General features: G+C 46.5%; 1 protein-coding gene across 2 annotated transcripts in view; it reads left to right on the top strand.

Moving 5' to 3' along the window:
- The window catches only part of ARHGEF12 (Rho guanine nucleotide exchange factor 12), a 69,180-nt gene extending 55,982 nt beyond the window's left edge, over positions 1–13,198 (top strand). For both annotated transcript variants that reach the window (XM_062508771.1, XM_062508770.1), the window contains exons 29-41: positions 792–906; positions 1,752–1,852; positions 1,963–2,040; positions 3,219–3,294; positions 3,692–3,859; positions 4,357–4,444; positions 5,179–5,268; positions 5,413–5,489; positions 5,837–6,064; positions 7,908–8,411; positions 10,128–10,447; positions 11,346–11,418; positions 12,353–13,198. In XM_062508771.1, the coding sequence (XP_062364755.1) occupies positions 792–906; positions 1,752–1,852; positions 1,963–2,040; positions 3,219–3,294; positions 3,692–3,859; positions 4,357–4,444; positions 5,179–5,268; positions 5,413–5,489; positions 5,837–6,064; positions 7,908–8,411; positions 10,128–10,447; positions 11,346–11,418; positions 12,353–12,363 (1,929 nt within the window). In that variant the 3' untranslated portion in view covers positions 12,364–13,198. The remainder of the gene's footprint in view (positions 1–791; positions 907–1,751; positions 1,853–1,962; positions 2,041–3,218; positions 3,295–3,691; positions 3,860–4,356; positions 4,445–5,178; positions 5,269–5,412; positions 5,490–5,836; positions 6,065–7,907; positions 8,412–10,127; positions 10,448–11,345; positions 11,419–12,352) is intronic.
- The last annotated feature ends 9,447 nt before the right edge of the window (positions 13,199–22,645 follow it).

Raw genomic sequence — 22,645 nt, 5'->3', positions numbered from 1 at the left:
CTCCACCAGGCTCTTTTGAGTTTCTCCACCAAACTCTCTTGAGTTTTCTCCACCAGGTTTTCATTGCCTCAGCACAGCCCAGTCATTCCTCCTAGATAAAGTTCTGGTAATTAATGACATTAATTTATGACGTCATGCCTAATGCTGCCTTCAGCTAGGGATCATTTCCAGCACTGTGTTTATCTCTCCTGGTGGTTTCTGGAGGGAGGAACTCTCAGCTGTGGGCAGCACACGGTGTCCCAGGCAGGAGGTGCCACCTCCCTCAAGGTGGCTGCTGCCCAAGGATGCCAAAATCTGTGGGACAGAGTGCTCAGAGTGCCAGGGGCAGGAGACAGATGCTGCACAGCTGCTCTGCCTGCCACGAGTGGGGTTTGGGTCCTTGTGGCATTTGCAGGAGAACATTATCTCCATTAGCACAGGCTGGGTGGAGCTCTGGGAGTACAAGGGGAGATTATCTTGACAAATGTCCTGTGCTTTGCTGCGATGTGAAAGCCCAAACTGATGCTTTCCCTGGGTGCTGCTGACTGAGATTGATTGGGGATGGGCCCAAGCCCATGGGGAGTAATGAGGGGAGGAAGGCACTGCTGCTGTGATGAGCTTTTTCCTCTGGGTAATTGCAGATGGAGAGGGGATGTGTTGTCTGGGTGATAGATCTTGGCATCTCTTGTCTTGTATTTAATTACTGGAAAGTGAAGTAATAGATGTTTAAGTGATGAATAGATGTTGTGCATTCAGGTAATTATGGCCTTAATAAAAATGACAAATGCAGATATTGTGCTGTTGAAATTTAGGATGCTGAGAGCAATCCCCTGTGCCGGCGGCTGCAGCTCAAGGATATCATCCCCACAGAGATGCAGAGGTTGACTAAATACCCCCTTCTGCTGGATAACATTGCTAAATACACAGGTAAAGCCTTTCCACTGGGCTTTGGGCACCCACCTCAGCAGGTGCTTTTAGGTAAATGTGTTAAATAACACTTTGATTTTATGTGTCTCTCTCTGTTTTAATTGCGACCTCACTGCTGCCTTCTGCACAGGAGGTGTAAAAAATAATAATAAGAAGAAAAATCCAGTGTTCGTTCCTCCTTAGGAAAATAAAAAGGAAAATCAGTGTGAATAAGTGAATCTGTGAAACCTCCAAAGCAGCACAGAATGTCCTCATGCTCTTGCAGAGGGTGGGTTTAATTAGGAGGTGTTACACTGAAAGATACTTCCAGCACAACAGGTAAAAATTTGATAAATAATAGCACAAAATGCCTTCCCAGCTTTACTATCTGATACCTGCTGCAGAGTAATTTCATTACTCATAAAAATGGACTGCAGCTACAAGTTCCCTCTAATCCTAATTAGGAAAGCATGTGATACTCCATTATCTTTGATGTACTGGTTTATGTTCCTGTTAACTGAGTTCTCAGTGTGGCTGCTGGTGCTGGTGAGGATTGATGGGTTCACCTGTGCCTGTACTCTTAGTAAGGATTTTAGGTTTCTCAGATTATTGTGAACAGTTGTCACAAGGCCCTGAAAAAGGAAGAGTAACAATTGTATTATGTATAATGATCTGCAGGTCGCAGTGAATTCTCTCCTGTCACAAGTCTCATTTTTATCACTTTTGCAGTGCAGTGCTTTTGTTGGTAGACTTCTTTGTCAGTTTAACTGCAGTTTGTCTGATTTGAGGTCAGCAGACAGCACTGGAGGGCTGACTGGCCAAACCTTGGCTGAGAAGCACAGTCCCACTTGGTTTTGTTCTTGCAGAGCTGCCAGAGGAGAAGGAGAAGGTGAAGAAAGCAGCAGATCATTGTCGCCAGATCCTCAACCACGTGAACCAGGCTGTCAAAGAGTCAGAGAACAAGCAGGTGGGAGGGAGGGAGGGGCACGGTGAGCTTGCAGGGCTGGGGACAGCACCAAAGCTGCACCCTGGGGAGTTCTGCTGCTCCAAGTGATCATCTCCTCACATTTCCTGCAGCATCTGGAGGATTATCAGCGGCGACTCGACCTCTCCTACTTGAAGCAGTCAGAGGATCCCATGATGGATGAGTTCAGGGTGAGTGACAGCATTAAAACCAGCCCTGTGTGAATTGAGTTTACAGCCCTGTCGTTCACTTTGTGCTGCTTCTGATGCACAGTCAAGTGGTCTTTGGAGATAAATATTTCTGTATGAAAATGAAAGCAATTAGTCTCAGAAATGTGAGTTTTGCCACCTTCCTGAAGATTTCTGTGGTTCTAACAGCCCAGTTCTGCACATCATGGTGCTGATGAGGCTTGTCAGCTCTGTGCAACAAACCTTTATGGCCTGCAGGCTCAACCACTGTATCCCAGAAGGTATATCTGATGGGTAATGAGATTATTGTGGATATTTATCTCATGTGAGTGCATGTCTTGGAACTGGGGAGGCCTTGGAGAGCCCTGATGTGTAACAGTGGAATTGGCTTTAAAAGGAGAGCTTCTACAAAAACATGGGAGATCCACACAGCCAAGTAAAGCCTGAAGTCCAGTATTTAAAATATTCTGTTTCACAGCTCCTGTAAATCCCTGCAGTTCTGCTGGAAGCTGGTTACCTGCTGGTTGCTTCCCCATCTCCCTCAAAGTCAGTGTGAACCAAAACAAAAAAAAAAATAAAAAATCTTTTCTCTAAAACTGTGTCATTTATCCTTCCCCAAATAAACCTGCAAGCACTGAGTGAGGAAAGGAAGAACTTCATGGCAGCTACGAAATCTCACTGTCATTGATTGTAGACTCTGAGACTTGGAAGGGATGAATTGTGAAAATTGTCACTTCTGCTTGCCTGCAGATCTAAATGTCACAAGCACTGAAGTGCCTGAAGAATCCATTGACATTACAAGTCCCATCAGATCTTCGGGATGATTTGTAAATAATTTGTAGGCACACTTGACTTGCAAATTGAGCGCTGCAGCATTAATCAGCTGTAATGCTGGAACTGCACGTGGGGTGTTGGAAAAACTCCTGCTAGGAAACAGGTGACATCCTAATGTCCCAGGAGCTTGACTTGGTGGGACAATTCCCCACCCTGTGGCACTTGGCATGTGGAAAAGTGATCAACAGCATCTCTGGCAACATTTGGGGTTCCCTGCTCTGTGTTTCTTTTCCCAGTCTGGGTTTAGTGCTTAGCTCCAAACTGGAGTCCCTGTGGCATCCCTGTGTTTTCATGACTTGCTTCCCTAGAAATTTCTTTTTTTTTTTTTTTCTTTCCCCTGGTGACAGAACCTGGATTTAACAAAGAGAAAAATGCTCCACGAAGGGCCCCTGACCTGGAAAGTGAATCGTGACAAAACCATCGGTGAGTCTGGGCCATCCCCTCACTGCCCTGGCTCTGGGTGAGTTTGCTGGGAAGGAGAGGAGGGAAAAGCTCTGCTGCAGCTCCCAATTATGCTTCTTACTGCCACCTCTAATAATGCCTGTGTGCTTCTCTGAGCTGATTAAATTATTCTTGTCAATTCTGAAATGTGCTGGAGCATCATTAGGGCCATGCAGGGACACAGCAGTCAGTCATGAGCTGATCCAATTCCATCTGTAGCTTTCTGCTGGAGTTTTCACGAGGAAGATTTGCAAGCTTTGCCTGGGATGGCACAGCACTGATTGCTGCCTCTGCATGAGTAATCAGAAATGCAGCTTTCTGCTTTCTTTCTGGTGGCAATAATTTAACTCGTTCTGGGCTTTTTTTGCACTCTGGGCAGATCTGTACACCCTGCTGCTGGAGGACATCCTGGTGCTGCTGCAGAAACAAGATGACAAACTGGTGCTGAAGTGCCACAGCAAGATCCTGGCATCCACAGCTGACAGCAAACACACCTTCAGCCCCATCATCAAACTCAACACTGTGCTGGTTCGCCAGGTGGCCACAGGTCAGTGCAGCCCACTGAGAAAGCAAAAAGAGAAGCCAAAAATAAAGATGAGCTCAGCTGAGGAAGCTGATTTTGTGTAGATTTGCAGAGTAGAACATGGAAAACTGCGTAGGCTTAATTCTTGGTTGTCCAACATTGTGCTTCGTATGGATGAGCTGTTTTACTTCTTTGCATCAGTAATAGGCATTGCTTGAGTTTTAAATAGACTTCTAAATGAAAGTACTCTGATGGTGTTAAGAGGAAGAGCACTCTGGAAACTATTAGAAGGGAAAAGAGAAGAAATGGAGCTTTTTCAGGATGGGTTGAAATGGGTTTTTTTCCTTTGAGGGCACATTTCTTTGATAGGACAAGGTCAGTGTGTCTGTGTCAGTGTTAGAGAGTTATCTCATGGACTTTCTCCTTGCTTTGGGCTGGGGTTGTGGCTTGTTCTAGGGGTTTTTGGGAAGCTGTGTGAGACCTGGCAGCTATTTCAGAGCTCCCTTCCTGTGTTGGTGCAGATAACAAAGCTTTCTTCGTCATCTCCATGTCGGCAACGGGGGCTCACATCTACGAGCTGGTGGCACAGACTGTCTCAGAGAAGAATGTGTAAGTCCTGTCCTGGGGTCAATTCCAGCTGCTGCTGGGTTTGTTGGACCTGAGAAACCTTTATCCCATGAATTCCCTGAGTTCCTTCTCCAAACTTAGCTGGAAACGTGGTGGTCTCTGCAGGAAGCATCCATGAGTAGTCCCTCCCAACTGGCTCTCCAGACTCTTTCCTGACCTCCAAAATTCTTTCATTTACCCTTAAAATTCTGGTTGTTTTGGGCCTGACTGCCAGATCAGACACAGAAATCATCCTTCATCGTCATGCAGCACCAGAGATATTTGCAGATTTACATTCTGGCATCATAAACAACCCAGTGCAGGAATTGGATTCCATGGCTAAAAGTTTTATTGGGAGAAACTCTTTTCTCCTAAAGAATATGCAGGGAGAGATGTGTTTGTGGGATACATGACTGTTGTTGCATGTTGCACACTTCAGTGAAGTGTGAAATAATTTTTTTATGTATTTACATATTAACTGATTGATCTGATAAGTGATTAGGTCCTGTCTGTCATTTCTGTCTGCTGAAGAGCATCCAGGTGAGCTGAGCTTTATGCTGTGGTGATTTCAGGGTGTTCCTGGGGGGACTGAATGTAACAGAACTTCTAGAAAAAGACATTTCTTTTGGTTAAAAAAAAGAGCAGTAATAGTATCAACAGAATTTAAGAGGATTAAATAGAGAAGTGCTCATTCTGTTTCACTTGCTGCATGGTTTTATTTGCTGTTTCTGCTGCAGCTGGCAGGACCTTATAGCTCAGATGGCAGGAACTGTGAAGATGGGGAGCAGCAGGAGAGTGATCCCACTGCCTCAGTCAGGCCCTGGCGAGTAAGTCAAAGCTGCAGGAAGGAGAAAAGCTGATTTTTCTTTCTCCAGCACCCCTTTTCCTGCTCAAAACTTGCCCTCCAAAGCACGGATTGTCCTGCAGATCAATGTGACTGAAAGGATGTGTTTGTTCTTCCCTCCCTGCAGAGAGGAGCGTGAAGAAGAGGAGCAGCAGAAGCTCAAAGAGCAGCATGACATTCCTGCCAGCAGCCTGCAAAGTCCAGGTAAAACAGGGATTCAGGGAGGTGGGAGCAGGAGATTTGCTCCACAGAGTGCAGGAGTGCCCAGCCATGGTCCTGGGGGCTTGGGGATCCTAGAGCAGCTTTGAGATTTATCTGGAAGGGGATGGTTTCTTTGCAAGCCATTAAGAGAAGTCATGCTGAATTCCTTGGAAATGCACCTTTTACTGTTTCCATCTGATTTATAAACTGTTGGGAGAGTCTTTTTTTAACCCTGGAAAGAGCTGGCCTTTTACCAAAGCCACACTCAAGAATTTTAGTGTTTCCAGAGTGGATTTTTCAGCAGTTTTATTATTGTTGTTTCACCTGAATTTTTGTTTTCTGTCCTCTAGATAAAGATATGGCCCTGGAGTCTCCCTTAATACTGAACCCTCAGTCGTCTTCACCCATCATGTCAGAAAAGGCCAAGGTGGAAGGGCTGCTGGGGGCTGAGGGACAGTTTGAGAAGGTGCAGCAGGCAGAGCTGGCACTGAAGGACTCCTCTGCCTGCTATGAACACCCAGCCAGCAGCTCAGCCTCGGTGCCAGAGGGGCAGTGGGCACAGGATGCCCTGAGGAACTGTGAGTACCCACGGGCACTGCCCCTGGGGTGGGATCTGGAGGTGGAGTTTGTTCCAACAGCCCATTTCCATTCCTTATCCACCCCCGCCGTGTCCCTTTCACACAAGATGGGTCTGGCAGAGAGGAGTTGTGCATCCATGCACTGCCCCTTGCCTGGGCTTTAGGCATCTCCTTGTTTCTCAGGGGTTTTAGGTATCAAACGAGAGTGATAATGAATTTTTTACCATCCATGAAGTGCCTTGATGGCAAAATTCTGTTGCAGAGCTTAGTGCACAGTGCCACTGGTGGTCAGCAGTTTTTAAAGACAAGGCAGTCAGCCCTGGACTTACTTCCACAGCACTGGAGCAGAACTGGAGATGTTGCTTGTGTTGCAGAATACAATTTTCCTTTTTTTTTCATTTGGTAAAATCCTGCAAGTTGTTAATCTCACTTATGTCCAAAGCCCTGGCTCAGATTTGCTGAGTACTTGGGAGGTGGTTGGGTCTAATTAGATCAACATTTGTGTGTGTTGAGAGGTTTTCCTGATGGACAGATCATTGTTTTTAAAGTTTTTAATCACTTCCTCTGCTCTCCTTTCAGAGGAGGAATGCAGGACTCTGCAACCTGCTGGATCAGCTCTGGCACTGCAACTCCTAAATATAACTCCCTAAAATTCGAATGAATTCATTAATGCATAGATCTCTCCTTGGCAACTCTGGAAGGGACACAAAGTCCTTGAGTTGTACTTGGAGGGAAGAGTCTGTGGAATTTCTGCTTTTACCAAAATGCAGAACTCTCACATCCTTGGCCCCAGTTGCCTCTCCCATTTCTGTGTCCAAGCAAGGACAGTTCTCTGCAGTCTCAGAGTTCTCAGATCTTTAAATCCATTTATTCTCCTTCTTAGAGGATTTAAAGTTCTTTTCTAGTTCTGAATATTGGACAGATATTCTTGGTACTTGTTTTAAGAGACCACAGCTAAAATAATCTTAGTCTGGGGGTGTGTAAGGACAGTTTTAGTGACCCTAAAGCATCTCCTGAGTGTTGGGATTTAAAAGAGCAGCTCTCCAACATTGAGACAAGAGCCTGAGCTGAGTGACAGCTCTGCTGTGTGACATCACAGCTTTTTTTGGGTGTTGCAAGAGCATTTTGTGGTGAGGAGGAACAATCTGAGGCTCTTGACAGCAGCACGTTTTTGTTTGGAACAATATGTCCCTATTACGAAGTGTTTGGTTGGGATAATTTGGGAACTAAAGGAATGTGGGTTGAAGTTCAACCAGGCATAAATTTGCATCGAATTTTAGGAAAAATGTTTCTTGGATTTTTTTCTCTTTTTTATTTTTGCTCTGTCATTTCAAACCTGAGTAGAATATTCCCAATTTCCTTGAGCTGGGAATCCCCTGCTATAACCACAGCTGTGAGCTCCTTTGCAGGGTAAAACCCAGACACTCAGGATAATATCTGGAGACAATTTCTTTGGTTTTCTGCAAGGAGATGCAACATGTCCTGACATACTGTAAGGTAAAACAGGGGAGCGACGCTGGAGCCTTTAATACATTTATTTTTATCCCTGTTTTTCCAACCAAGAGCAAGGAGAGGAGTCACACCTCTGTCAGAGGGTGACCTTTGTGTCTCCTCTAATCCCTCCTGTGCCCTGTGAGCGTTGCCTGGATTTGTCAGGTGCCATTAGTGCAAGAGCAGGATTTCCAGACATCTTCATAGAAACAGAGATTTTTTGGGCGAGCGTTTAGGGAGGTGACGATCTCACAGAATATCCTGAGCAGGAGAAGAGCCAGAAGGATCACTGAGTCCAGGTCCTGTCCATCTCATTCCGGAGTTTTTGCCTGAACCTTGCCTGTCCTTGCAGTGGGGCTGCTCAGGCAGCTCTTGGTGCAGCAGCTCGGCCTGGCTGACAAGGGGACCCTGGAGGACAGACAGCGCGTGCCCAGGTTCAGGAGCGTGTCCCAGGAAGCCCAGACAGAGAGAGGGAAGGAGCCGCAGCCCCCTGACAGCAAAGTGCAGCAGCCCCGAGAGGGCAGGAGCCTCGGCAGAACTCGAGAGCCCGCGGCCGGGCACGGCGCCCGGACTGCAGCGGAGCGCCCGGCCTCGGGGGAAGCCGTGCAGCTGCTGGGCACAGAGCCCGCTGCCAGGGGCTCTTTGCCCATGGACAGCATGAACCTGGAGGGCTCTGGCTCGGAGCTGGACGGGCTGGGGGCCGAGGAGAGCGGGGAGCATTTCTTCGATGCTCGGGAGGCTCACAGCGACGAGAACGCCGGCGAGAGCGAGCTGCTGCACGGGAAGGAGGAGGAGGAGGAGGAGGAGGAAGAGGAGGAGGAAGAGGAAGAGGAAGAGGTGCAAATTCGGATCTCAGGTGAGCCTGGGGCTCGCTCGGGGGCCATCTCCGTTCTACACTTGATAGGACAGTCAGCTCCCAGCTCTCAAGGAGTCATTTTAGCCCTGTGCACAGGACAGTCAGCTCCCAGCTCTCCACGAGTCATTTTAGCCCTGTGCATAGGACAGTCAGCTCCCAGCTCTCAAGGAGTCATTTTAGCCCTGTGCATAGAACAGTCAGCTCCCAGCTCTCAAGGAGTCATTTTAGCCCTGTGCACAGGACAGTCAGCTCCCAGCTCTCCACGAGTCATTTTAGCCCTGTGCACAGGACAGTCAGCTCCCAGCTCTCAAGGAGTCATTTTAGCCCTGTGCACAGGACAGTCAGCTCCCAGCTCTCAAGGAGTCATTTTAGCCCTGTGCACAGGACAGTCAGCTCCCAGCTCTCAAGGAGTCATTTTAGCCCTGTGCAAACACGAGCCTGGTTAATTCTTCACGTGGTGGAGGAGAAGCTGAAATGCTGGGGGACGCAGCCTGTGCCAGGCTGGAATTGCAGAGGCACCAGGCACAAGCCAAGCCCTCCGTTGTCGCTGTCCTGGATCATTTTATCTCTTCACTGCCTATAGGGAGCTGTAGGGAAAAGGTTTTCCCTGGAGGCAAAGTGCTTTTTAAAGCCCTTTTCCTGAGCAAGCTTCAGGAAAGAAACTCAAGACATTAATTCTACATTCTTAATAGTCTTCTGTAACCTTGCCACACTCTGAACCACTTAAAAGTTTATCATTTTATTATTTGTATTATTGTTCTGCACATGGACTGACAGCTACCTGAGCACACCAGACTTAGCACAGAAACTGAGGTTTATCTCGTGTGCATTTTGTAGTAGAAGCAGCTGCTATCAGGTGGATTCAACACTAATAGCCCCACAGAAGTCTCTTATCCATAAATAAGCTCTTATTTTAAAATTGGATTATATCCACGTGCATAAGCCAATTTGTGACTGCCCCAATGCTGCTTTCCAATTATATATTGCAAATAGTTTTTCTCACTGAGACATTTTAAATTATTAAAACTGATCCAACAACTTGGGGCATCTGATTTATTTGTCACCTCTTCCACTGTTTACTTTTTTAACTGTACAGGGACATCAGAATGAGATTGATCTGTTTGTAGTCAGTTCTGAGTCCCCAGTGCTGGCTTTGCTGTAGTATTGCAGAGAAATTCATTAAATAGACTCCTATTGCTGGGTGCAGGTTGTGAAAGCATTTTCTGGCTGTAATTACTTTCTCTTTTTAGCATATCAGCAAGCTCTGTTTTAAACCTCACCCATCTAAAAGCATCCTTGGAGCCAAGGGCTGGGGACTGGAGTTGGGGAATCCAGCAGCTGGATTTGTCAGGTGCCATTAGTGCAAGAGCAGGATTTTCAGATATTATTATAGAAACAGAGATTTTGGGCAAGTGGGAGGGGAGGTGGTGAACTCACAGAATATCCTGAGCAGGAGAGGAGCCAGAAGGATCATTGAGTCCAGGTCCTGTCCCTTTAATTATGGGTTTGTTTTTTTTTTTTTCAATGTACAGTGTTAAAACCATCCCTGAGCCTGCTGAGTCTCCACTAATCTTTGGGGTTTTCACAAATGCTTTTTCTCAGGAGCTGGGCTGTGGGACACCCCCACTTCTGTCTCTGAAAATCTCCTCCAGCCCCCCTCCCTCAGCCCTGAAGCTCCTTGGGGAACGTTTGGGTCCAACCTCGTTGTCTCCGCAGGAAATTATTTGATCCTCGACGGATACGGCGCGGTGCAGGAGAGCTCCACGGACGAGGAGGTGTCAGCCCTGGTCCTGCAGTGCACCTCCCACAGCAGAGCCCCCCTGGGCTGTCCCCAGCAGCAGCAGCAGCCCCTGTCCCCAAGGGACACCCGCTCGGACGGGGGCAGCTCCCCGTTCCCCGAGGAGCTGCTGGGCTCGCGCTGGCCGGGGCTGGAGGAGCCCTGCCCCTTCCTGGGCAGCCCCCAGCTCCCTCTGCAGACCCGAGTGCAGCTCATGCAGTACATCCACAACATCCAGGATGCCCTGGAGAAGCTAAAGGTGCGTTGCTTTTTTTATTTATTTATTTTAAATTTTTTTTTTATTATTATTTTTACTGGCGCGTAGAAGGTTTGGTCGTTACCTGAGCGTTTCCACTATTTCCATACCCATTAAGTGTTGGGTTAGAAGAAGGTTTTAAAATAATTTTGATGGGCAAGAACACAGCAATGTTTCTCTTTATCTCTGGCTCCTACTCCTGGAAGCCTTTTTAAAGCAGAATCTTTTGCTTTTTTGCTGTTTTGTGTGCATTGAGTTGTGGATCATGACAGACCAATAGTTCTGCTGGACTGGAGAGCTCTTCATTGCTTTGATTTTGATATTAAAAAATTACTGAGGGATAGGACAAGCCTGTAAAAATAGTTTTCAACAAGACATTGGCCTGAGGAATGTGGATTAGGGTGAAGCTCTTCACAGAGAGGTGGGTGGGTTGGAGTGCCCATCCCTGGAGGTGTTCAAGACTGGATGTGGCACTTGGTGACAAGGTGGTCTTGGGCACAGGTTGGACTCAAAAGATCTCAAAGGTCTTTTCCAGCCTTGGTAATTCTGTGAAATCTCTCGTGTGCTGCTGCTCATGGTGTCCAGTGAAGATGCTCAGTTGCACCAAGGATATCTGACCACTAATGAGGTCTTCAGGCTCTATACATTCCAAATGATTTTTGCCTGGGATGGGGATTCTCTTTATAGAATAACTGTAGAAGGTTTGATGTGTGAAACATCCAGTAGCCAGCCTTTAATTCCACTGAAATCAGAGTATTGCTAATAAAGGAGTTGAGGGGGCTCACTCCATCCTGGGTGTTTGCAGTACTGAAACTTCTCTTTTCCTGTTTGAACCCCTCTTTTGTTAGCTTGGTAAATGGAGAAGCAGTTGAATTTTGGGGCTGTTGTTGTTGTTTTGCAGGAGGTTGAGGAGGATTACAGCGTTCTGCGACGCCAGGGGCTGGCTGGCTCAGCCTCCACAGGAGAGCACTCAGGTAGGAGCACCCCAAATTCAAACCCAGAGCACAGAGTCAAGTGTTGGAGGTGATGCCTTTTTGGGCTTACCTAAAAACAGACAAAATTCAGAGAACAAAAAGCAGTTCTGTTTATTGAATTATTCAGGTACATTTAGGGCAGACAAAGCCCCCAGGGGCTACACCCAAAATGGACAATGGCTCACAGGGTTTCACACTTTGATAAGTTTGGTCCATTTGCAGATTGGGGTTCATCTTCCAATGACAGCTCCAGGTAATGAAGTCATTTAGCCCAAGTTTGCTCCCCCCAGTCACTTTTGTTTCCATCTCTCAGGGCTGGGACAGTGAGGTGTCCTTGACTGCCAGGCCTGGAGAGGAATTGTTGTGTGTGCCCAAAATGGGAGAGCAGCAGCTCACACTGGGTATGGAGTTCAGAGTTCTACACTAAAGAACTGCAGGGTTCCAGATAGATGGAAAAAAAATAAAAAAGCTGAAATCCTAAGGCCTCTCTCTCATGCTCAGAAAAAGTTTCCACTAATTTTTAATGGAATATGAGTGGGCTGAAAAACCTGGCAAGCAGAGACTAGGTGGAATAGGTGAGCAGGCTGGGATTTGGACTGAAAATGAGTTGGTTCCAGCTGCCCCACACCTTCATCCCAGGGGGAAGCTGCTCCTCCAGGCAAGGCCAGAGTGATGGGAATTCCCAAAGGGACATTCCTGAGATGCTGAGCCTGGCTCTGCTGTCCCTGGGATGGCTCTGGAGCCCTCCAGATGGAATCTCTGAACTCCTGCCAGAGGTTTGGAGGTGGAACTGGGAGTGGAGCTCTCACTGAACAGCTCTGTGCCTGGAGGAGTGCTCACAAAGCCACACACTCATCTCTCAGTGCATCCCTTTCTCTCACCACCTTTTTCCCTTTTTTTTTTTTTTTTTTTCTTCCCTTTTCCCCTCCTTCAGACAAAAGCTAGTTGTGTTCCCAGGAGTGGCTGAAGATTGGATGAAGAGAATCAGGACACAGCACCCGCTGTCTCCCCTGTGGATTCTGGGATGAGGGTTTGGAGCATCCAAACAGGAACCATTCTCTAGCAAAGTGGGCATGGGGTGCTTTTCCTGTGGGGCATCTGCACTATCTTGTCAGTGAGGGAGTCTATTCTATTCTGCTCCTCTCCTTGCTACCAGAAATTCTTTTTTTTTTTTTTTTTCAGAACAGAAAAAAAAAAAAACCAAACCAAATGTACAGAGCTTTGGGTGTAGGATATAAAAAAAATGTATTTAGACATTTAAAAGAAAAAAAAAATCAATGTATTTATTTGACTTCATTCCGTGTATCAAAAGCACATTTTAATTTTTTAATCTGCCTTTTTGTTTTTGGTTCTATTTTTGGGTAGTGACAGTTCTGACCCCCTGCATGTGGCCCACCCTGCCTGGTGAGGGGACAGGGGGACCTGAGTGCAGGTGTTTCCTCACTGGACTGGACTCTGCACTCCCTGCTGGCACTCAGACTACCAAGAGCTACTCATGAAGGTGTTAGGATGGAATTTATGGCTGGAATTTGTCTGTATCCAACTAGCTGCATGGGGATTGCTCATGTCACCACGTGTGGAACAGGAATTTTCCATGCACTAAACAGCCAGGCACTTGAGATGGGCAAATTTTCCTTTTCCCCTTTCCCATTCCTTTGCTGGGAGAGGAGAGAGAGGTTGAATTTTGTTTGTTTGTTTTTTTTTTGTTTTTTTTTTTCTTGACTTTGTTGGCTTTGATCATTGTCTCCTTTGTAAAGTGATAAAAATACTTGGACCTGCAGCACTTTTGTAACTCTTCTCTGGATCAAAAAAAAAAAAAAAAAAAAAAAGAGAGAGAAAAAATGCAAACCCAGAAGTGTTTCAAAGATATGGGGCAGCTCTGTCCCTGATTCACTACTGAATGAAAAAGGGCTGCCATGGAGTTAGCCACAGGTACTGCTGATTATAGGGCCAGTAACTTTTAGTACCTGGAGTATGTCTTGCTGAGGGCTCGGGGTAGGGTTTGGGGTTGTTTTTTTGGGGTGGGGTTACTTTTTTTTTTGTTGTTGTTGTTGTTGAATTTTTCCTTTTTATTTTTTTTTAAATCATTCGTGCCAATGTGTTCTCACCCAAACGGAGTTTGACAACCCCAGAAGGCTGAAGCAGCTCTTGGGCACTTCCTGAGTCCTGTGCTGGTGGGGTTTGCTGCTGGAATTGCTGCCAGGATGGGGACAGGATGGGAATTAGGGTAACGCTGGGCAGAGCTGTGCCCTGAGCCCATTTCCATTCATTCTCCACTCCCCCCGTGCTGGATTTCACACAAGATGGATCTGACAGCAGAGTTCTGCATCCATGCACTGCCCCTTCCCCGGGCTTTAGGCATCTCCTTGATTTCTGGGTTTTTGTGTATCAGATGAGGGTGATGATGAATTTTGCTGTCCTGCTTGGCACGGGGTGGTTCAAGCTGACCCCAGTGTCACTGGGCTGGGCTGTTCCTGTGAGCTGTGTGAGGAACACACCTTCTTCCCAAGTTTCAAGCTCTCTAAGGAAGCCAAACTGAGCACCCTGCACATCCCATGGACAGTGAGACCAGCCTGCCTTTGCTCAGCACCAGGTTCCTCCTGCTCCTCTAAACCAAACGTTTTCCCTTTAGCTGCTGGCTAAGAAATCAACTCTGTCCCTTGTCAGAAAAATCCCAGCTCGTGTTCCTCCCCCAGAAACCTGTGGGGGATGAGTTCAGATGACAGGAGAGGGAGCAGAGGTGGTTTTGGTGTGGGAGTTGGAGCCAGGAGCCCTTGGAGGGTGGGGAGGAATTCCCGTTCCTTGAGGAGCATCACCAGCCAGAGCTGCCAGCAGCTCCCTGGTTTTGGGGATGCACCAAGGGCTGTCCTGTTGTGTGGGATTAATGTCAGTATTAGCTCAAGGGTGGGCTCTCCTCCCCTCAGCCCCACAGTTCCCTGGGTTGTAGACATCCAAGTTTCCTCTGACACCCCCCAGCCTGGCATTCTGCCAGGAAGAGAACAGAACTGGCCAAGAGCCAGACCTGGTGTTGGACCCCTTTCCCGCTGTCCCACTCCAAAACCAGGAGCAGTTCTGTGACCTCAGTGGGCTAAAATCTTCCCAGAGGCTTCCGTGGTTGGCAGGAAATCATCCCTGAGCTGCAGAACAGAGGGAGCTCAGTCTGCCTTTGGAAGAACGTGCTGGAAGAGGAGCAGAGGTGGGGCTGGGCTGTTTCTGGAGGAGCTGCCAACCTGGGGCTTGGGGACACCTGGGTGTTCCCTGCTCTTTGCTCGTGGTTGAACACAAAATCCTTGGTGAGTCTCTCCAGGCTGCCAGAACTCCAAGGTCTGTGCTGGTTCCTGGCCTCGCCTCTGGTGGTTGTGGCAGTGAGAAGCTGGGAATGCAGCGTGTGTGTGAAGTGATGTTTTTACCTGCTGGAGTGGATTTTGCCCCAGATCCCTAAATTCTGCCTTGGGGTAACCCTCTGGGGTGAGGGGCAGCTGTGTCCCTGTCACTTCTGGGGTGGATGGAGGGAGAATCCCCCCAGAGGCAGGCTGGGGTGGCAGAGGAGCAGCTGCAGGGCACAGAGAGCTTCAGGAGCCTTGGAGGAGCCCAGCTCGTGTGACCCCAGTTTTATGGGTGACATAAACCCTGCTCTGGGCTCTGTCCTGGCTGTGCTTTCAGCTCTGGGTCATCCTCACCAACAGGGAAGTGATGGTGGCTCAGGGATCCCTTCACCTGGAATTGGGGCAGGGAATTCCTTTTTCCTCCCTGGCACATCTGCTGCACCACACAGCTCGTGCTGCAGGAAGGAGCTGCAGCTCAAATGTGCTATTTGGGATTCCCACGGTTTTTTTCCTCCTTTAAGCCATAAGATTCCCATTATATTAAAATTAATCTTTCATTTTAATTTACCCCTGATTGGTGATGGGTTGGGCATTCCCTTACCTAAACACTTCTCTGGAGTTTTTCATCCCAGCCCCTCGTCCCAAAAACATTTCTTTTCCCCCTTCCCCGAATAGAACAACAAGAATTTCTTGTTTTGGGAACAAGGATGGGATATAAGAACATCTTCTGAGAGGTCGTTTCCCTTCTGCTGTCACACAGCTCGTGGACAAGCCAAAAGCTCAGATGGAATTTTTCTGGGGTGGGAATTCCCTTTTCCTGCAGAAGATTCCTGAGCACCCCTGCTCTGTAGGGAGGTGGGGTCAGCAGGACGAGGCTGGCCTGTTCCAGTGTTCTAAAATTCAATATTCTGATTTCTGTCTCCCTGCTGTTAGATTTCACTCTCCTGTACCCAGTTTTTTCTCCCTGTTCCCCAAAGAAATCCCTGGATTCCCTCCCCATCCTCAAAGGTGCCAACTGACAAGCAGATGTACTGCAAAAGGGATACTGCAGCCAAAACACTGCTGTTTTATTTTGAATTAAGTCTTGTGGAGCTCTCTTCATACTAGAATATTTTTATTTTCTTTGTACAACATACAATCATGTACTCTTAACAGAGATTTACTTTAAAGAGAAGAAAAAAAAAATCTGGAAGTATTCTTTAAAAAAAATACACAAAAATCTTTATTAATAATCCTGTATTTTTACTGATCATGTTTGAATGTCTAAAAAGACTTTATTGTTCTAATTATCCAGATGTATGTTTGTAAAATAGCTCTTTTATGACTTAGCTGATCGGGTTGTATGTTTCTGGAATTAAATATTGGTCACTTAAAAAAAAAAAAAGAAATCTGTTTTCAGGACCTGGGAAATAGAAAATTTAAGCGTTTCAAATATCATTAAATAAGCTTAAAGGAAAATGAGCTTTGTCTGGTGGATTTTTTGGGGTGGTTTGGCTGTAATTACCTGGAGTGTTTAAAGGACAAATGATGGCAAAGGAAATTTTCCTTGGGGGATAATGAATTTTTTGCAGAGATTGAGGTACCTCGATTGTATTTTTGCTGCTCAGAGTTCACGAATCATTAATAAATTAATTAATTGATTGACTAAAGGAAAAGAAATCCCCCCCACTTGCCCCAAGCTGAGCTGATCCTTCAGGACGTTCCCTGCAGGAATTGAAGCCTCGGTGTGTCCTGCACACCTGGGGCCCTCCTGCAGCTGCCAGGTGAGATTATAAAGGGAATTTTTGCCCTGTTTAAGGAATTTCTGCTTGCCCTGCTCACAGACAGCAATTTCATGAATGCTGGGAGAAGTTCAAGGAGCTGCCACTGGCTCAGCTGATGCTCTGAGACAATTCAACCTGAGCAGGAAATTCTGCTTCCAATCCCAAATCATTTTTGTCTTCTTTGTCCTTTTAAATCCAACCAGAACCATTATTCAGTTAAATGAATTAATTGATCCTATTAATTTATTGTCTTTTTTTTTTTTTTAAGGGAATTTGTTTTGAAGGTTTGCTATCCAACCCTTCCATGGGATACTTCACCTCAGCACCTTGCAAATATTGATTTGCATTCCCATTTTTTTCTGCTGGATCGTTTTCCCTCCGCTGGGACGGACCCAGAAATGTAAAAGAGAAGTGAAATTAAAGCTCGGCTGTTGAGGGAACCTGTGCATTTTTGAGCAGGGAACATCTGTGCTGAGATTTTGGTGATTTCTGAGCAGGGGCTGCTCTCCCTGAATGCCTGGCATTGGTGACATTCCTGTCTTTAGCTTCCCTGGAAGGTGATGATTCCTGACAGACAAGCTGGCAAAAATAAATGAATTAAGAGCACCAAAATAGAAAACAAATCAGGTTTATTCCTGAAAACTTGGGAGTTTTTCCTTTTTTTTTTTTTTCCTTTCCCCTTCCCTGTCTGCATTATGTACATGAAGCTCCTTGAGAGATTTCTTTATTGCTTTATTATAATTGGTAATCTGAGCTGTGTTACACTTTCCTAATGATGCTCTTCGTGTTTTGCCTATTTAAATGTTATTTTATTTATTCCCTTTACCGCCTTGATGTAAATAAATGATTCAAAAACTCAGCAGCTCTGAGAAATCTGAGCTTTGTGGCTCCTGCCCTGGAATCCCAGCTGGGGATGGGGAAGAGCTGTGCTGCAGTTCTGGGGTTGTTTCACATCCACAATCCTGGAATTCATCTCTCCACAGGCAAGAGAAGACATGAGGGGGATTCAAGGACTCATTGCAGGTGGGTTTTGGGTCATTTTGGATCATTTTGAGTCGTTTTTGGATAATTTTGAGTCATTTTTTGGATTATAGGAGCTTTAGGGTCCTTTCCAACCCAAACCATTCCATGATTCCAGGGGTTTCTGAGCAATTAGGGTGGCATTCTATCTATCCACCTCCCTAAATGACAAACAAACGGTTTAATCCTTTTGTTCTCTCAGCAAAGATCCCTTTGGTATTTGCTGAAAAATATTCCTAATTTTCCCCCTTTTTTTTTTTTTCTTTTTGTCAACTCTTTAATGGATTTTTAGATTGTTTTTGTTCTTTCAAAATATTGATGAGAGGTTGGTGTAGGATGGAAATTGTCCAGTCCCTGGCACGAGTTCTTTGCCAGTTGGGCTGAGCATTTTGGGGGGAAATGTTTTCCCATCAGAGCTGGGCCCAGCACTCCCAGAATGAAAAAAAAACAAAAAAAAAAAACCAAAACCAACAAAAACTTGGATGTGTTTCCTTCAAAGTGTGATCCAAAACTGAGCTGGGAAAGAGCCTTTAACACCAAGCATATGCCTGGGTTAAAATGTTGGTTTAACAAATCTTCCAAAATTTTTAGACACCTGTTACTAAAAAAAGGAGGCTCAGGGGAGTTCTTGAAGGAGCCAGAAAAGTTTTGATCCCGTTTTCAGTTTCAGCTCCCCACTGGTGAGGTCAGGCAGGGAGAAAGGAGCAGCCAAGCAGGAAAATAAAGCTGTGATTTGTGAGGGATTTCAGAGCCTTTCTGCAGAGCTGCAAGTTGGATTCCAGCCCCATTCACTGATTTCCTCACTCCCTGGAAAATAATCCTGGGAGAAGGAAATCAGGAATGAGAGGAAATGGCCTTGACTTGTTCCAGGTGAGATTGAAGTTGGATATTTCTGATATTTCTCCATGGAAAGGGTGGTCAGGCATTGGTGGAGTCAGCATCCCTGGAAATGCCCAAAAAACCTGGGGGTGTGGTTTGGTGGTGACACTGTGGGTGATGGGGTTCATATTATCATTTAATGATCCTAAAGGGCTTTTCCAGCCTTAAAAATTCCATGGTTTCAGGTGCATTCCTTGCTTGAACCCCCCTGCATTTCTCCATATCCCAAACCAAAAATCCACCAGCCTTTCCTTCAGTCAGGAAGCTAAATTTATTTTTTTTTTCTCCCCCTCTTCATCAGCAGCTGGCAGTTTACAGCTGCAAATCATCGAGCTGGGCTTTTGGCAGAATAAAAACCCCAAAATATCCCAGCCTCTTCCTTTCTTGCAGCAATTTGTTTGTTTCCAGATGTCTGCAGCTTATTCAGCGTGGAGCATCTCCCCTGATCAATATTTTAACCTTCTTGTTGATATTTACTCAGTGCTGCTGAATAAACTCCGTGGAGTGGAGCTCCAGAGTGAGTCTCCATTTCTCTCAGCTCTCTGGAGCTTTGGCAATAATTCACATTATCCGGGGTTATTGTTATGCTGGGATATTAATGAGCACATCTCCCTTCCTTCTGTCTCTCCAAAATTCAATTCAGAGCCCACTTCTGGTGCTGAAACAACTTCTCAGCTCTGAATTAGAGGAGAGAGCTTTGTGCTTTTCTTTTGTCAGCTCGCTTTGAAAAAAACCCATTTCTCTCGAGTTTTATAAAGATGGTTTTGATGCAACTCCAGCTGCTTGGGCCTTGTGATGAGGGGGAGATTAAACCCTTCTTGGTGGCATTTTTAAATCCTTCTACCATCTTCCAAAACTCTGAAGTTTAATCCCATTTCTCTGGCAGTTCTGCTGTTTGCTCTTCACCAAAAATTTCCATGCCAGAACTGTTCCATGTTCCCCATGCCTGCCCTTAGCCTTCTGCTTTCACCTCCAAATACTGATTTTTAATTTTTTTTTTTTCTTGTTCGGTTTGTCGGGGACTCTTCTCCTGGATTAAACAGTCTCACAACATTTCAGAAGCCCCCCTGAGTGATTCATCACCATCATTTTGGGGCGTGCATGCAGCAGAAGTCAAATAGCCTCGATTGCAGCTTCTATTGAACTCATCTTTTCTCCTCTGCAATTTCTTTATTGTGCCATAATAAAGCTGCCCCTGTCACTGCTGAGCTCTGCCTCATCCATCTCCCTCTGCGAGATGGGAGCTGAGAGAAAATGCTCTGGTGAGGTTGGACTGGGTCAGAAAACTGGGGAAAATTCTCCCCAAAGTCATTTTGTGCTGCTGTGAGAGCCCCCCAGGCACAGCAGTGGCCGTGGATGTCCCTGCTCAGTCACAGAGAGCTCGACCAGGACCAGCAAAGGAGCAGGGAATGACTCCAGCCTTGGCTTCTCCCTCTCAGCAAACCCCATTCTCTGCTTTAGGCACCAATCCCTGCCCCAAAATCCACGGCAGCAGCGTGGTCTCTGCTCCAGCTGCTCCTCCAGGGCTCCGTGCTTGCAATTCCCTTACAAAATCAGGGCTTGGGCTCTCGGCACATCCAAATCTCCCTGAGTCTATCCTCGTCTGCTTTCCTTTCCTAACTCTGGAAATTCTCTGGGATTAGGAGAGCTGGAATTCCGAGAGCTGGAACTCTCCGTGGAATTACGAGAGCTGGGAAATGTGGTGCATTGTGCTGATGGGAAAAGTCAGGCCTGGAGTTCTGCAGCTCCGGGGATAAAAGGTGGCTCTGCACCTCTGACCTCTCTTTGCCAAGGTGAATTAGCCCCAAAATCACAGCCAGGGCTGGCTGGAATTCCCTGAACCTGCTGTAAAAATGAGAGGTCTCCTCCCGAGTCCTTGGCCCAGCCTGCCCATGACTCATTTCATTCGTTCCTCCCTTTTCTTAATCATTCCTCACTTGAAAGTCTCCTCATCTTTTGTCTCTTCATCTTTTATTTTCCCCACATTTCAAAGAGAGGTTGGGTTTGGGTTGGATTTTTTTTTTTCCTGCCTCAATTAAATGACTGCTTTCCTTTCTCTTTGGGGTGTGAATGGAATGCACAGAGGAGAAAACATCCTTTGATGGCAGTAATTACGAGGGGGAGAACAAAAAAAAAAAAATTACAAAGAGCAAGGAAAAGTGTGATGGAAGGAAAGATAGGCTGGAAATGATCAGTCCAATATTGCTGATTGTCTGAGGGATTGATCCTGTGGCAGCTGAGATGTTCTGTGTGACCTCCCTGAGATCCTGTCACCGCTCCCACCCTCTGTTCCCTGTCCCTAAAGTGGCAAAAATCCCCAAATCCTTAAATCCACACCTTCTTTATGTGCTCTGATGTCCCAGGGTTCTCTCACTGCGTGTTCAGCACCTGAGAGGGGGTGGGATCCATTTTTGGGAAGCTTTAGGCACTAAAACCCCCAATCCCTCGTGTATTTCTGGGATTAGCTGGCACTTAAAGGCTCCCCAAATCGGGAATCAGGGCGTGTGGAGCAGCCTCTTCAGCTGGGCCCAGGAATATCCTCTCAAATCCTGCATCAGGATTTGGCAGATGCCACTCCTGACTCTCCAGCTCGTTGAAATTCACACACATTTTCCTTTTTGCATGGAAGAGAAGGCAAACAAACTGTTCCACAAAATGTTCCTTATTTATCTAACTCATCCTACCAACTTCTTGGAGCTATCTAAATATATATTTATAATTAGCTGGGCTTTTTTATGTAACTACCACAGGCTACTTGCTCCTCTCACTGCTTTCTTCAGAGCAGCTCTTATCTATAAAATTATCTCATTTGGAAATCTTCAATTACCAATAAAAACTTGTTATGAACCTGGCTGAAAAGAAACACACTCATAATAGATTTATTCTTTGTGTCTCAGTCAAATCTTGATTTTCAGTCAAGAAATCTCTCAGCTCTGCCTGAATGTGACTTTTTTTTTTTTCATTGGGGCTGTTATTTGCTGTTCTGCTGAAATACAACCACCTATGAAGATAAATGTAGCAGTTTTTTAAAATGATTCACTGCTCACCTCCACATCAGTTTGAGATCAGAGCCCCTTTCTGTGAAGCTGAGAGAGAAAAGGGAATTTAATTGCTTGGATAAATAGGGAAGCAATGGGCATTGCTGGGGGCTCTTTGTCCTGGATGTCAGGAGCTGGAGCTGTGGGATTATTCCCAGAACAAAGAGCCTCAAGTTTGGGGAAACTGGGGCAGATTGATCCACGTGCAGCACCACAGGATTTCCATCACCCTCCTGCTGCTGGGAAAAGGGGTTTGGGGCTGGATTGAGGCACCAAAAATTGTTTGGGTCTGGATTTAGACCTCAAAACGTGTTTGTGACTGGATGGAGACCCCATAAAGTGTTTGGGTCTGAATTGATACCTCAAAGTTCGTTTGGCTCTGAATTGAGACCCCCCAAAACAGTTTTGGGTCTGGATTGAGATCTCTGAAAGGTTTGGGTCTGGATTGAGACCCCAAAACAGGTTTGGGACTAGACTGAGACCCCAAAACAGTTTTGGGTCTGGATTGAGACCCCAAAACAGGTCTGCCCTGAGCTGGACCTGCCCTGGCCCCATGGGTTTGTGCTGCAGTTTTGGACAATGAACTCAATTTCCAAGCCCTGCTGCTCTCCCCCTGTGCCCTGGTGACCTCAGGGAACATCCTGGCAGTGATTCCTCGGGAAGGAGCATCCAGGGCTGGCTGGGGGGGACCGGTGCCCTGCCCTGAGCACCCCCCAGGGCTTCTGGAATCCTCCCTCAGCATCTCGTCCCCGTCTCCAAGTGCCCTGAGCGTGAGTGGGATCCCACCCGCTCCGTAACACTCGGATTTGCAGCCTCACATCAACAACAGCTCCTTCCCCAAACAGCATTTTCTAGGTCATCAAACCCTCCAGCTTTGGCAGGGAACTGTGTCACATCACCTCATTCATAAAATGACCAAACTCTATTTTAAACCTAGCTGGGTGCCTTCCCTCCTCCTCCCCTCCTCTCCCCACGTAACACTTCCAGCAGAAGGCACTTTGGAAACCTCTCTCTCGTGCTTAGAATCCTGTTTATTTCCCCCCCAAACCAAACCAGCTTTATTTGCAGGCAGTTTCTGGAGCTGTCTCCTTCTTCCAGCTCACCCTGTTGGCTGCCAGGGTGCTTTAACTTGTGGTCCTGCTCTGATTTGTGCTATGCCATGGAGATTTTGGAGAAATTCTGAGTCTCCAGAATTCCTTGA

This window comes from Cinclus cinclus, chromosome 25 (genome assembly GCF_963662255.1).
Source record: "Cinclus cinclus chromosome 25, bCinCin1.1, whole genome shotgun sequence".
Classification (NCBI taxonomy): domain Eukaryota; kingdom Metazoa; phylum Chordata; class Aves; order Passeriformes; family Cinclidae; genus Cinclus; species Cinclus cinclus.
The sequence above is the reverse complement of the archived record's forward strand: the minus strand, read 5'-3'. Positions and strand labels throughout refer to the sequence as shown.